Source organism: Pseudophryne corroboree, chromosome 6, assembly GCF_028390025.1.
Source record: "Pseudophryne corroboree isolate aPseCor3 chromosome 6, aPseCor3.hap2, whole genome shotgun sequence".
Lineage (NCBI taxonomy): Eukaryota > Metazoa > Chordata > Amphibia > Anura > Myobatrachidae > Pseudophryne > Pseudophryne corroboree.
Window position 1 is genome coordinate 88,639,268 of NC_086449.1, and position 15,483 is coordinate 88,654,750.

Sequence of the window (15,483 nt, forward strand, 5' to 3'; positions counted from 1 at the left end):
ATATCTATAGGAGATCACACATTCCTCCTCACAGCTGTGGGTCTATTAAAACACAGAGATCTTGTTATCTAGCAGCGCCCAAAAGGTACCATTGGTTTTAATGCAGATACCTAATTATACATCCCCATAGCAGTCTGTCTCCTGTTGTAGTTACTCCTATTCATCTGAGCAATACTAGTTACAGTAGCTAATACTATGTAGACATCATAGAAACACGATTACAGAACCCGCACCAGAATAGAACATACACCTTTAGAACAATCTGCACAGCCTGTGCAAGTCTATGGAGCACCACTGATACCTACAGTAGTTGCAGAATATAAATGGTGGCCGTATATCAGCTTTATTATTACATACATGGAGAGCGGATAGACCGCAACCTAATACAAATAAGGTTCTCTCCCCGGTGTATAGTCAGGAGAAGCAGTGTAGAGTAATACTGGCGCATGGTTATAGCTCTCTCATAGAAGAGATGGGCGGCCCTGAAAAGGGCCTTTGTGTGCGGGTGATGGTATTAGATGCGCCTCAGTGTTTAGCCTCCGAAGCCATACAGAGTGCGTCCCTGGCGCTTGAGAGCATAGACCACATCCATGGCGGTGACAGTCTTCCTCTTAGCGTGCTCGGTGTAGGTGACGGCGTCCCGGATCACGTTCTCCAGAAACACCTTCAGCACCCCGCGGGTCTCCTCGTAGATGAGGCCAGAGATGCGCTTCACGCCTCCTCTCCGTGCTAGACGGCGGATAGCAGGCTTTGTGATGCCCTGGATGTTATCCCGCAGCACCTTCCTGTGACGCTTAGCGCCTCCTTTCCCGAGCCCCTTTCCACCTTTACCTCTGCCTGACATGTTACTTCCTGATCACTGCTGTAACTATACCACAAAGAGAAACCTCTGACTGTTATGTCACTGCCCTGAGATCCTCCTCTTATAATGTTTGGGCGGACTTAGAAGAAAACCTCTGTGCTATGAGGGCGGGGTCATTTCTAGCGTCACTTCCTGTTCTTTGTGAAACTGTTTCAATAGGGACAACATTTCGAGTCCAAATCCTCCTGATACATATATTGGAGCTTTCCTACAGATCTCACCCCCCAAACATACACTGATTGAATAGCAGCGTCCATGTGTCTAATGATACGCGTGTCCCTATTACATGGTAAATATGACATCACTGTCTCTATGGAGCTGCTGGTTCCCTCCCATCCCCCCTTTCTCATTTTGAAATATCACTTCTCTAGGTGTGAATGTGAACTTGCCTGTGATGGTCAGCAGTCTCTGCGGAGACCTGAGGCTTCTCCTGCGTGTCCATCTCTAGACTGCAGGGTGACCATCATTTCCTGTATACCTGGGTTTAGCCTGTAGTACAGATTTCATCATACGATCAGATAGTCTGTGTGAGTGAGAACCTGTACTGGAGGTGTACTGTAGGGAAGGTGTTGGGAACATGCCCTGCTCCCTCAGCAGGAAGAGGATCCACACGTTGGGAGGGGGCACAGGATTTACAGTACACAAAGGTGGGGACCAGCAGCACAATCACGGGTCATTGTGTACTCAGTTCTTCCAGCCATACAATGCGAATCTCACTAAAATAAAGCAATTAGATAACCCTGCACATTAGATATCAGCACAAACACATACCCCATATGAAAGAGACAGGGAGAGGTGATGTGTAAATCGCACAGGATTACATAGTCACTAGACACAAATGTGCCCCCTACAGGGCATGTCGTGTGCCTACAGCTCTGCTGAGAAAGGGTGTGTAGCAGATATTACTACTCTCAGCCCTCTGTCTCTCCAGCTCTCCAGTACCCATCTAGCTGCTGTCAGCTCTCTTCTGTCTCTACAGCCATCACCTCCCCCTTTTCTCTCCTCTGACAGCCCCTCTCCATCTCTCTCACCATCAAGCAACCCCCACTCTGTATCCTCAGACAGGCCACATCTTTCTGTCTCAAAAGCCCCCCCAACAAACACACTTTTCTCCCCAGCTACCCAGTCTTCCCCCGGTCTAACCAGTCATCACTCTACTGTCTTTCCAGCCACAACCCTTCTTTCTCTATGGCCCTGCATTGTTTCCCTAGCCCCATCCAGTCCCTTTCTGTATCTCTAGATCTCTCAGCCAACACCCCTTCTGTCTGCTTTATCTCTCATCTCAAGCCCTAGTGAGCTCCTCGTCATGACTTAGGGGTAAATTTACTAAAGCTTCTAAAACAGAGATTTGGTGAAGTTGCCCATAGCAACCAATCAGATGCTGTCTATCATTTTCTAATAGGCAATAGAGAAATGATAGCCAGCATCTTACTGGTTGCTGTGGGCAACATCACCAATACTCTGTTTTAGATGTTAGTGTAAATTTACCCCTTAACATTCACCTTCTTTTCTTTCTGCTACTCACCCATCTGTCTCATCAGCCGGCACCCCTTCTGTCTCATCAGCCAGCACCCCTTCAGTCTCATCAGCCAGCACCCCTTCAGTCTCATCAGCCGGCACCCCTTCTGTCTAATCAGCCAGCAGCCCTTCTGTCTCATTATCAGGCACCCCTTCAGACTCATCAGCCAGCAGCCCTTCAGACTCATCAGCAAGCAGCCCTTCAGACTCATCAGCCAGCAGCCCTTCTGTTTCATCATCAGGCACCCTTTCTGCCTCATTAGCCGGCACCCCTTCTGTCTCATCAGCCGGTACCCCTTCTGTCTCATCAGCCGGCACCCCTTCAGTCTCATCAGACGGCACCCCTTCTGTCTCATCAGCCGGCACCCCTTCTGTCTCATCAGCCGGCACCCTTTCAGTCTCATCAGCCGGCACCCCTTCAGTCTCATCAGCCGGCACCCCTTCAGTCTCATCAGCCGGCACCCCTTCAGTCTCATCAGCCGGCACCCCTTCTGTCTCATCAGCCGGCACCCCTTCTGTTTCATCAGCAGGCACCCCTTCTGTCTCATCAGCCGGCACCCATTCTGTCTCATCAGCCGGCACCCATTCTGTCTCATCAGCCGGCACCCCTTCTGTCTCATCAGCCAGCACCCCTTCTGTTTCATCAGCCGGCACCCCTTCTGTCTCATCAGCAGGCACCCCTTCTGTTTCATCAGCCGGCACCCATTCTGTCTCATCAACCGGCACCCCTTCTGTCATCAGCAGGCACCCCTTCTGTCTCATCAGCAGGCACCCCTTCTGTTTCATCAGCAGGCACCCATTCTGTCTCATCAACCGGCACCCCTTCTGTCATCAGCCGGCACCCCTTCTGTCTCATCTGCCGGTATCCCTTCTGTCTCATCAACCGGCACCCCTTCTGTCTCATCAACCGGCACCCCTTCTGTCTTATCAGCCGGCACCCCTTCTGTCTCATCAGCCGACACCCCTTCTGTCTCATCAGCCGGCACCCCTTCTGTTTCATCAGCCGACACCCCTTCTGTCTCATCAGCAGGCACCCCTTCTGTTTCATCAGCCGGCACCCATTCTGTTTCATCAACCGGCACCCATTCTGTCTCATCAGCCGGCACCCCTTCTGTCTCATCAGCCAGCACCCCTTCTGTCTCATCAGCCAGCACCCCTTCTGTTTCAACAGCCGGCACCCCTTCTGTCTCATCAGCAGGCACCCCTTCTGTCTCATCAGCCGGCACCCATTCTGTCTCATCAGCCGGCACCCATTCTGTCTCATCAGCCTGCACCCCTTCTGTCTCATCAGCCAGCACCCCTTCTGTTTCATCAGCCGGCACCCCTTCTGTCTCATCAGCAGGCACCCCTTCTGTTTCATCAGCCGGCACCCATTCTGTCTCATCAACCGGCACCCCTTCTGTCATCAGCCGGCACCCCTTCTGTCTCATCTGCCGGTATCCCTTCTGTCTCATCAACCGGCACCCCTTCTGTCTCATCAGCCGGCACCCCTTCTGTCTCATTAGAAAGGGTAGACTAGATGAGCCAAGAGTTTATGTGCCATCAAATTCTATGTTTCTATGTGTAAGCCCGCCATTCCCCTTGTGTACAAGTGTGCGACTACAGGTGCAAGGCCTGAGACACCAACATTGTGCAATACTCCTAAATAATTATAGTAACAAACAACATAGATCAATAGATCTGCATATAATGTAAGATTCAGAATGACAGGTTTATCATTTGATTATTAATGCATTAAGAATACATTTAGATGGCAGGCATCAGTTGTCATATTGTGAGTAGCTTTAGCATTGAGAATGACACCTGCATGAATTGGGGACAATATGATGCAAATGGGAAACAATAAATAGTGTTATACAATTGTTACTATTCTGTTAAAACATTAGTGGATACAATATGTAATAAAGTATCACCTTAGGCCACAAGCTAAACATAGAATGTTCATGTAGGAAATACAGGGCTACATCTGTTTAGTAATTTGGATTACACTACAAATTCTCTTGGTGGAAATATCAATAGTGAGTGCACCGCTTTTCCCCTTATATTTGCACCCAGACTATGCACTTTTTTTAAGAAAGATTAAAAGTCTTGATAGCATTTCTGGCTCAGGTCTGTAAGGGATAGACAGGTACCAGGAAGGACCCTGGTCGTGGTGCAGTGTAAACGGGTAAGCCAGGTCAATGCGACCCGATACCCATTCACTGCAGGATGATGCTACATACAAGTAGCTAAAGGACCCTTGATGTCAGGAGGAGAAGTAAGGCCCAGGGATAGTACTTTCACTACCCACGTCAACAACTACTCCCTTTAGTAACCTTGTGTCAAGCAAAGTCAGGCATGGAGCCCGAAGTGATATCAAGATCCCTAAAGATATCAAGAGGTGCTATCATGCTCAGTGCTATTGGCACTCCTCCCATTCACCATCAGGTGTTTAATTAGCTTGATTCCTGCATTTCAGATCACACACTGATAAGGCCCTATTTAGAGGTAAGTCTTGAATAAATGTATACAGTGTGATAGTATCAGGAATGTTAGGGACCCATGTGAAGAAGTCACCTGGCCGCGGTACATGGGCCCGCATATTTGCCCAAATGTGTGCTAAGAACTTCAATTATACTCCATGTTAATTGTGAGGGTTTATTAAAATTATTTTTACTATCAGTGTTCTTAGTGCTAAGAGTGTGCATCTGCATCTCTCTTCCTCCAGCATAGTGTTTAGGGTTGGACTGGCCCATAGGGGCACAGGGGAAACCACCATTGGGCCCACTGCCTGGGGGCCCACCTCCTCCTCTAGTGATCAAATTCCAGACTGTGCACTAGAATTATACATTATACATATGTATAATACTTATACTATATGCTTATAATTAAACTGTAAAGTATATATTTATCAAGGGGCCCAGCCTATGCACTCTCTTATATTTAGTCAAGTCTCCGTGGCAGCTTGCTAACCCCATCTGGAGACTGGCCACCCCCAAAACATGGGCCCCTACCTCCTGCACCTCCGGTGGGCCCTTCATGCCCCAGTCCGACACTGATAGTATTAGAAGCCTCAGCATGATAGCACCTCTTGATATCTTTAGTAATAGGATGTGCAGTGCAGTCCAGGTCCCCCCCACCCCCACCCCACATCTTTCTGGTTTCATTTGGTGCATTTGAAATGTCAGAGCTGAGTCACAGTTTTGCAACTTGTGTGAAGTGACATCCAGTCCAAAAGAGTCCAGAGCAGAAGTAAGGGAGCCATTGTAGATGGAAATGGTTATCAGGGCGAGATACAATGGCAGTGGTAGAGAGAAGAGTTTTTAGCAGTGATGATGAGGTTTTAGAGCCAGACTTCTTACAGACAGCTTTCTTATAGCATGGGGTCAGAGAGGTGGTGTTACTGCAGGATGGAGAATGGGTGCAGGGATAATTATATGCTAGAAAATTATAGTAAAAAAGAGGGACTTCATCAATAGTGGTTGGACACACTTAAGCAGAAATTCAAGACTGTTTCAAACATAATTTCATCCAAACAGACTGTAATGGCAGCAGTGGCAACTGCAACCAGGGCCGACTTAATGGCAGTATTGTAAGCCGTGACCACACAAATAAACTGAGGCCACAACTCAAGCTTATTTACAGGATAGCATGCCAGGAGAGAATAAATAAAAAAAACAACATAATAATAATTACCCTTCCTGCATCTACTCTCCACATGTGTCCATACATTAAATGGCTGTCAGCACTCTTATTGGTGAAAAACTCAAGCAATCCACCAATCAGTATGCTGACAGTCATTACACCGTCTGGCTGCATTCATGGAGGCATTATTATGGTTATTTGTTATTATTGTGTGATAAATGGAGGCACTGTAAGGTAATTTTACACTGTCACAGTCTCCTTTACTTAACAATATCTATTTTGCCAGCAAGGTAGGTATCAAGCATAATTTAAACCTGCTTTTGGTTGGTGCAAAGAGATGCAGACTGAGTAAATTATTTGATTATACAGTCCTAATATAGAGTATAGTACACTAAAAGAGGAGTTGTAACTCCAAGTCAACCTTTTCCAACGTTTATGTAGCCTGGTTCCGGCCTATCATGGGGCCTGCTGGGTGACCTGAGCCTAATGCCCAGGGTCACCATATTCCCTAATGGGCCACACTTACACTAGGGCCTAATGCCCTCTATTACAGGCACAGGTCTAATGCCTGCTATTGGCCCCGTGCCTAGTGCCTGCCTACTGCGCCCACAGGCCTGAGGCCTGATTTATCCCCCACGGGCCTAATGCCCGATCCCTGATGGACTAGGGAGGAGAGGGGAGGGTGACAGATGCCATCTCCAAGGGCCTACCAGTCCCGGTGGGAGAGGCACCGGGAGGAGCTTCGTCAGATCTTTTGGTTTCCACCCTTGGTGACCTCTCCGGTGTGGTCCTTCACTCTTCTGCCGCTGTCCCATCCTGGCCAGCAGCGCCATCACCTCTTCTCCACGTCCAGCCAACAATGGACATCTTCTTTGGTGTGCCCGGCGTCTTCTGGCCTCTTCCGCGGCCTCAGGAACACTTCACGCTCTTCCGTGTGGCCTGCTGCGCTGCTCCTCTTCCTCTGCGGCGTCCACACTTCTCCAGGTCTAGGTGGCATCTGCCATCATGGGGGCGGGGCCCATGAAGTGGCGAGCACTAATTGTCTCGCCACGGCCGTCCGTGATTGGCTGGTGCTGGATTTGAAATGCTGCATCCAGTGCTTCCCATTGGCCGCTTCTGGTCCGGTGCAGGGAACCAATGCATGGTCCCAGCACCGGACACCCGTCACCACTGCACAAGCAGCACTGGGGACAGACAAATTTAGGTTGTGCGAGACATTGCAAAATGGGCATGCAAGCACACTTAAAGATAAAAAGCAGCAATTGTCTATTTTTGGATTACAGAACAGGAAAGGTGCACTGGTCGTGGAAGTACTGCAATATGTGGATAAAGCATGGAGTGGACATAGCAAGCTCTTTTCCCATCTCCCTGTTCTAAAAATTCATTTAATATATGGCCTCCAGATAGTGGGCGTATCAGAGATTAAATTTATGAGAATAGATACAGTACTACACTTGATCTTAGCCAAAAGCATCAGCGGCCTACCTGCCTGCTTGCCAGTCCCTTCTGATGCCCTGTCTGGATTTTGCACACCGACTCCTATCTGCCTAAGAGACAAGCAGGAACAGTCTTGTGTTTGTCACTTGCTAGCTGGAGGCACAATTTGCATGAGCTCCACCTCTTGCACCAGTGGCGGAACTAGCGAGCGGTGGGCCCAGGTGCAACAAAATGCTTTGGGCCCCCCATCCCATCCAAGTCCACCCCCTCACCCCTGGAGAGGATCTGGTGAGGGGGACCTGCTCAGGGCCAGAGAAATGGATACCTAGCAACAGTGTCGTAACTAGGCATTTTAGCACTGTGTGCAAGAAACTGCATCGGAGCCCCACCCCTACATGCAAACAGGGGCAGTGCACGCCGTAGGCGCGCACAAAAATACATACTGGCGTGGCTTCGTGGGGAAGGGGTGTGGCCACAAAATAATACCAATTCATAAAACGGTACACAGTAGTCTCCATTATTCAAATTATGCTGATCAGTAGCACCACTACACCAGGTAGAGACCCTTTTACAACTTACGGCGGACAGATTCCTCTTTTTACACATTACGGCAGACAGCGTCCCCCTTTTTACACATAACGGCAGACAGCGTCCCCCTTTTTACACATAACGGCAGACAGCGTTCCCCTTTTTACACATTACGGCAGACAGCGTCCCCCTTTTTAAACATAACGGCAGACAGCGTCCCCTTTTTACACATAATGGCAGACAGCGTGCCCTTGTTACACATAGCGGCAGACAGCATACACTTTTTACAAATAACGGCAGACAGCGTGCCCTTGTTAAACATAGCGGCAGACAGCGTACCCTTTTTACACATAACGGCAGACAGCGTGCCCTTGTTACACATAGCGGCAGACAGCATACACTTTTTACACATAATGGCAGACAGCCTGCCCTTGTTACACATTACAGCAGAGAGCGTCCCCTTGTTACACATTACGGCAGACAGCGCGCCCTTGTTACACATTACAGTAGACAGCATCCCCCTTTTTACACATTGCGGCAGGCAGATTCCCCCTTTTTACACATTACGCCAGGCAAATTCCCCCTTTTTACACATTACGCCAGGCAAATTCCCCCTTTTTACACATTACGTCAGGCAGATTGCCCCTTGTTACACATTATGTACGGCAGATTCCCCCCTTTTACACATTGCGGCAAGCAGATTCCCCTTTTTACACATTGCGGCAAGCAGATTCCCCCTTTTTACACATAGCGGCAAGCAAATTCTCGCTTTTTATACATTACGGCAAGCAGATTCCCCCTTTTTACACATTGCGGCAGGCAGATTACCCATTTTTACACATTGCGGCAGACAGTCCCCCTTTTGAAAGAAAGAAAGAAAGAAAGAAAGAAAGAAAGAAAGAAAGAAAGAAAGAAAGAAAGAAAGAAAGAAAGAAAGAAAAAAAGAAAGAAAGAAAGAAAGATAGAATTATACTTACCCTCTCCGCTGGCTCAGGCTCCTCGGTGCAGCTTCTGGTCACGATTCCCGCGCAGGAGAGAAGGAGGAGGAGGGAGGTGGAGGAGGGAGCCGCAGCAGCGCTGTGTTATTGGTGGAGGCGCTGCTGCTGCTGCCCCTCTGCTTTACTATAGGCTGTTCTCGGAAGACAGCCTATAGTGAAGGAGAGGGCCAGCAGCAGCAGTGCCTCAACCAGTAGTAAAGCGCTACTGCGGCTCCCTCCTCCACCTCCCTCCTCCTCCTTCTCCCCCGTGCCGCTGCGTTGTTCTTCTCTCCTGTCCGGTCGGCTGTGTGCTGTGGGTAGCTGTTGCCCGCAGCACACAGCGGCATGTAATGAGTCAGTTTGACTCATTACATGCTTTGGGCCCCTGGACAGTGGCGGGCCCCAGTGCAACGCACTGGTTGCACTGGCTGTAGTTCCGCCTCTGTCTGGCACACATCTACAAGCCGGCTGACTGGCATCCTACCTGGCTCCGTGACTTTTGTCTGTACATTGTGATCCATCAGACATTGTGAAATACTTCAATGGAATATTTTCTAGTTCCACAAAATTCTCATCATTTGAAAGCTGTGGCAAGAGGCTTTAAACCGGCATTTAGTAGTTTCTGGAACTGCAATAGTGTTCTGGAATGTCTGTTCTATGATCCATGTTCTATGATGTGTGTGCTTGTGTGCTTTCCATTTTGAAATGTCTTGCAAAGGCCTACATTTTTTATTTTGGAAATGGCTTACTTTGGTGCACCTTTACATTCAATGTTTGAGTTGTTCAATGTTTGATATCTCTCTGGTTTTATCTGGTGCATTTGGAATACCAAAGCTGAGTCACAGTTTTGTGACCTGTTTGAAGTGACATCCAGTCCAACAGGGTCCAGAGCAGAAGTAAGGGTGCCATTGTAGATGGAAATGGATTATCAGTGCGAGATACAATGCCAGTGATAGAGAGAAGAGGTTTTAGCAGTGATTATGAGGTTTTAGGGCCAGACTTCTCGCAGACAGCTTTCTTATAGCATGGGGACAGAGAGGTGGTGTTACTGCAGGATGGAAAACGGGTGCAGGGATAATTATATGCAGTGCTTAAAGTGGTCTTAGAGAGGAGGTGGAACTACCCCCCCCCCCCTCCTGGCACCCATGCAATGAAGGTATTGCGCCCCCCCCCCCCACAAAAAAGGGGCGTGGTCTCAAAAAGAAAGGAGTGTGGTCACACAACAGTAATAATGCCCACAGAAGTAGCACCCCTAATACACATAGGGGGTCATTACGAGTTTATTGCTCGCTAGCTTGCTTTAGCAGCCATGCAAACGCTATGCCGCCGCCCACTGTGGAGTGTATTTTAGCTTAGCAGAAGTGCAAACACATGTGCAGCCGAGCTCTACAAAAACAGTTTGTGCAGTTTCAGAGTAGCTCTGAACCTACTCAGCGCTTGCGAGCACTTCAGCCTATTCGTGTCCGGATTTGACGTCATACACCCGCCCAGCGAACGCCCAGCCACGCCTGCATTTTATCAGACACGCCTCCTTTTTTGCAAACACTCCCTGAAAATGGTCAGTTAACACCCAGTAACGCTCCCTTCCTGTCAATCTTCTAGCGGCCGCCAGTGCGAACAAAAACTTTGCTAGAACATGAGCACAACCACAAAGGGCTTTTTACCTGTATGTCACGCGTGCACATTTCCTGGGGCATGCGCAGAAGTACCGTTTTTTCATCTGATCGCTGCGCAGCAAAAATTGGCAGCGAACGATCAACACGGAATGACCCCCATAATGCCCACAGCAGTAGCAACCCATAACACACAATGCCCACAGCAGTAGCACCCCTTATACAATGCCCACAGTAGTATTGCTCTTTATGCAATGTCCACTGTACTGGTAGTGCCCACAGTGGTAGTAACATAGTAACATAGTTAATGAGGCTGAAAAGAGGCAAAAACCCCATCGGGTTCAACCTGTATTCTATATTAAGCAGTGCACATTATAATGCACCAGCTGAAATAATGGTTTCATACCTATTGACAACTATATGTAGTGCCCCTTATATAGAGCCCATAGTAGTGGTGCCCCTTATGCAATGCCCCCAGTAGTAGTGCCCCTTATATAGATACCATAGTAGTGGTGCCCCATATGCAATACCCCTAGTAGTAGTGCCCCTTATGTCCTCAGGAGTGATGCCCCTTATAAAGTGCCCCCTTTACAATGCCCTCATTAGTAGTGCCCCTATTAGTAATGCCCTTAATGGTAATGCCCCTGTGTAGTATTGACCCCAGTAGTAATGTTGCCTGTAGTAATGCACCAGTCATTTAGCCCCCTGTAGTTTAGCCCCAGTAGTTATGCCCCCAGTAGTTTAGACCCCAGTGGTAATGCCCCTGCAGTTATGATACCAGTAGTTTACCCCCCCCCCCCTTTAGTTTAGCCTCCCAGTTGTAAAGCCCCCAGCAGTTTAGCACCTGTAGTTTAGTCCTCATGTAGTTTGCCCCATGTATTTTAGCCCCCAGTGACAATGTCCCCAGTAGTAATGCCACCTTGTAGAAATGCTCCCAGTAGTTTAATCACTGTAGCTATGCCCCCTAATAGTATTGCCCCCTGTAGTTATGCCCCCAAAAGTGATGTCCCCAGTAGTAATGTGCCCCAGTAGTAATGCCCCTGGTAGTAATGTGCCCCTTTAGTTTGCCCCCAGTAGTTAGCCCTCTTGTAATTTGCCCCCAGTAGCTTGCCCCCATGTAGTTTGCCCCAGTAGCTCCCCCCTTGTACTAAGCCCACCAGTAGTTTGCCCCAGTACTTATCCTCCAGTACATTTCCCCTTATATTTAGCCCCCCAGTAGTTTGCCCCCTTGTAGTTTGACCCCAGTAGTTAGCTCCCAGTAGCTTGCCTCCTTATAGTTTGTCCCCATTAGCTTGCACCCTTGTATTTAGCCCCCCCAGTAGTTTGCCCCCAATAGTTAGCCCTCAGTAGCTTGCTCCCTTGTAGTTTGCCCCAATAGCTTGCCCCCATGTAGTTTGCCACTAGTAGCTTCCCCCTTGTATTTAGCCCCCCAGTAGCTTGCCCCTTTGTAGTTTGTCCCCAGTAGCTTGCCCCTTATATTTAGCCCCCCAGTAGTTTGCCCCGTTGTAGTTTTCCCCCAGTAGTTATCCCCAATGTAGTTTGCCCCCTTGTATTTAGCCCTCCAGTAGTTTGCCCCCTTATAGTTTGCCCCCATGTAGTTTGCACCCAGTAGCATTCCCCCTTGTAGTTTGCCCCCAGTAGCTTGCTCCCTTGTAGTTTGCCCCAGTAGCTTGCACCCATGTAGTTTGCCCCCAGTAGCCTCCCCCTTGTATTTAGTCCCCCAGTAGTGTGCCCCAGTACTTAGCACCCCAGTAGCTTGCCCCTTTGTAGTTTGTCCCCAGTAGCTTGCCCCTTATATTTAGCCCCCCAGTAGTTTTCCCCTAGTAGTTATCCCCATGTAGTTTGCCTCCTAATAGTTTCCCCCAGTAGCTCGCCCCCTTGTATTTAGCCCTCCAGTACTTTGCCCCATTTTATTTTGCCCCCTTGTACTTTGCCCCCAGTAGCTTTACCCCTTGTAGTTTGCCCCCAGTAGCTTGTCCCCTTGTAGTTTTCCCCCTTGTATTTAGCCCCCCCAGTAATTTGCCACATTGTAGTCTGCCCCCCAGTAGTTGGCCCCCATTAGCTTGCTCCCTTGTAGTTTGCCCAGTAGCTTGCCCCCTTGTATTTAGCCCCCCAGTAGTATGCTCCCTTGCAGATTGCCCCCCTTGTAGTTTGCCCCCCTTGTAGTTTGCCCCCAGTATTTAGCCCACCTAGTAGATTGCCCCCTTGTAGTTTGCCCCCATTAGCTTGCCCCCTTGTAGTTTGCCCTAGTAGCTTGACCAATTGTAGTTTGCCCCCAGTAGCTTGCACCCTTGCAGTTTGCCTCCTTGCATTTAGCCCCCAGTAGTTTGCCCCCTTGTAGTTTGCCCCAGTAGCTTGCTCCCTTGTAGTTTGCCCCAGTAGCTCGCTCCCTTGTAGTTTGCCCCAATAGCTTGCTCACTTGTAGTTTGCCCCAGTAGCTTGGCTTGCACCCTTGTATTTAGCCCCCCCAGTAGTTTGCCCCCTTGTAGTTTGCCCCCATTAGCTTTGCCCTTTGCAGATTGCCCCCAGTAGATTTCGCCCTTGTTGTTTGCCCCCTTGTATTTAGCCCCCCAGTAGTTTGCCCTCTTGCAGTTTTGCCCCCAGTAGTCAACCCCCCAGTAGCTTGCCCCCAGTAGCTTGCCTCCAGTAGCTTGCCTCCTATAAATTTTGCCCCCAGTAGCTTGCCTCCTTATATTTAGCCCCCCCCCCAATAGTTTGTTCCTTTGTAGTTTTCCCCCAGTAGTTAGCGCCCTTGTACTTTGCCCCCAATAGTTAGCCCCCAGTAGCTTGCGTCTTGTATTTATTTAACCCCACAGTAGTTTGCCCCCTTGTAGTTTGCCCCAGTAGTTAGCCCCCCTGTAGCTTGCCCACAGTAGATACACACACATACTGTATGTAAAACAAAAAACCCACCATACTCATCAAGCCCCTCTCCCGCGTCCGACCGCTGTGGTCCTTCTGGCGTCCGCTCCTCAGCACTATGAGACATTATGACGTCTCTCCCATAGCATACACTGACAGAGCCGGAAGCCGGAGCTCAGTAGTTAGCTCCTGCCTCCAGCTGCCGCTGTGGAGAGAGAGAGCCGGGAGCCCACTGGTTACACAATCTCAGCATGCACCTAAAATCTACCTGAGGCGGTGGCACTCAGCGAGTTAGGTGAGACGGAGGAAACAGAACTGCTTTCCGTCTCCAAGTGGAACTGACGGAACAAAGTTCCGCCCGTTTTGGCTCACTTTAACCCCTGATTATATGTAAGAAATTATAGTAAAAACGAGGGACTTCATGCAATAGTGGTTGACGCACTTAAGCAGAAATTCAATACTGTTTGAAACATTATTTCATCCAAACAGACTGTAATGGCAGCATAAAAAGCCGTGACCAAACAAACAAACTTGGGCCACATATCAAACTCATATACAGGATAACATGCCGGGAGAGAATAAACTAAAAATATCCCATAATAATAATTACCCTTCCTGCTTCTACTCTCCACATGCGTCCATACATTAAATGGCTTCCAGACCACTAATTACTGAAAAGCTCAAGCAATCCACGAATCAGCATGCTGACAGTCAACCACGGTCTGGCTGCATTCATGAAGGCATTAATATGGTTATGGGTTATAATTGTGTGATAAATGGAGGCACTGTAAGCCAATTTTGCACTGCCCCGGTCTCCTTTACTTACCAATAACTAATTTGCCAGAAAGATAGGTCCCAAGCATAATTTAAACCTGCTTTTGATTGGTGCAAAGATCTGCAGAGTGGATTCTTTGAGTATACAGTCCCAATATAGAGTATAGTACAGTGAAAGAGGAGTTGTAACTCCTAGTCAAACTTTTCCAAAGGGTGTGTAGTCAATATGTTCAGGCAGCATGTTAACATGGTCAGAATTTTTACATTCAAGTCAAAATGGTAGAATAATGTATGTTATCTTGAAATACATGTAATCATTTTTTTAAATGCATAGCAAGAGGGATCCAGATGTGACCTTTCCAGCTCATTGAGTGTGTTAGCTCTTTAACTTTGTTTGGGCTTCAAAATTCCTTTGCCATATCCCAGGTCCTGATACCTGGTCCCCTAACCTGATCTACAGTTTCTATGCCTACTCCCTGTGTACCGCACCACGATTCTGTCTTGCCATCACGGGTTGGGTCCCCGGGGGAGATCATATCTTCCAGATGTTCCCGGTTGGACAGGCTCTCATGGCGGCTACCTGGAGTTGTCCAAACCCTACTTCCTGCCCTCCATTCCTCTACGCTGAGCCTCGCTCTCCTCCCAACATGGCTCCAGGAATTACTCGAGGGCACATCTAGGCTGGACATCACTAGTCGCTGCTTCAGCTGTCATTAATGATTAAAATAATACAAAGAAGATGCATATGAGACATATTCTGTGTCATATGCATCCTCTTTATATTATTCTAATCCCTAATCCTCTGAAAGTGGGGTAGGGAGGCACCGATCTTGGTGCCTCCCGTTGTCATTGGGGAAAGATATGGGAGCAGGGGGCGTGTGCGGGCTGGGCCTAGCAACGGGCAGGAAAAGCCCATTGAAATAACATGGGAAACATATAGGGACGTGCTTTCAACCTATGAAAGCACTCCCCTGTCAGTGAGGCCACAGTGATTGGCCGGCGGATCCGTCACTGGATCCGCTGTCAATCACTGTGTGGGCGATGGTGGCGGAGGAGGTGCGAGTGGCGGGATGCGGCGGTGGTGCGGGCGGCGGGATGCGGCGGTGGTGCGGGTGGCGGAAGTTTACCTGTACCAGAGTTTGGCAGCGGAGCTGTACCAGTTTCAAAAATGGTACCTCAGCATAATTTCTGAAATTCTAGATGGCCTCCGAGAGCCAATCACGGCTCGCCATGTCATCGCCCCCTTATACAAGTCAGCAAGAGGGGGAGGCTGTCAGTCCGACGGTGG

General features: G+C 48.8%; 1 protein-coding gene and 1 non-coding gene across 2 annotated transcripts in view; both read right to left on the minus strand.

Moving 5' to 3' along the window:
• Nucleotides 1-232: 232 nt before the first annotated feature.
• The window catches only part of LOC134934354 (uncharacterized), a 56,747-nt gene continuing 41,496 nt past the window's right edge, over nt 233-15,483 (minus strand). Inside the window, exons 3-4 of the mRNA XM_063929808.1 lie at nt 10,793-10,804; nt 233-848 (exon numbers count right to left, since the gene is read on the minus strand). Coding sequence (XP_063785878.1) covers nt 533-848; nt 10,793-10,804 — 328 coding nt within the window. The 3' untranslated portion in view covers nt 233-532. The remainder of the gene's footprint in view (nt 849-10,792; nt 10,805-15,483) is intronic.
• Nucleotides 7,293-7,485, minus strand: LOC134938206 (U2 spliceosomal RNA). The gene has a single exon (XR_010180816.1). It is a non-coding gene; the product is annotated as a U2 spliceosomal RNA (small nuclear RNA).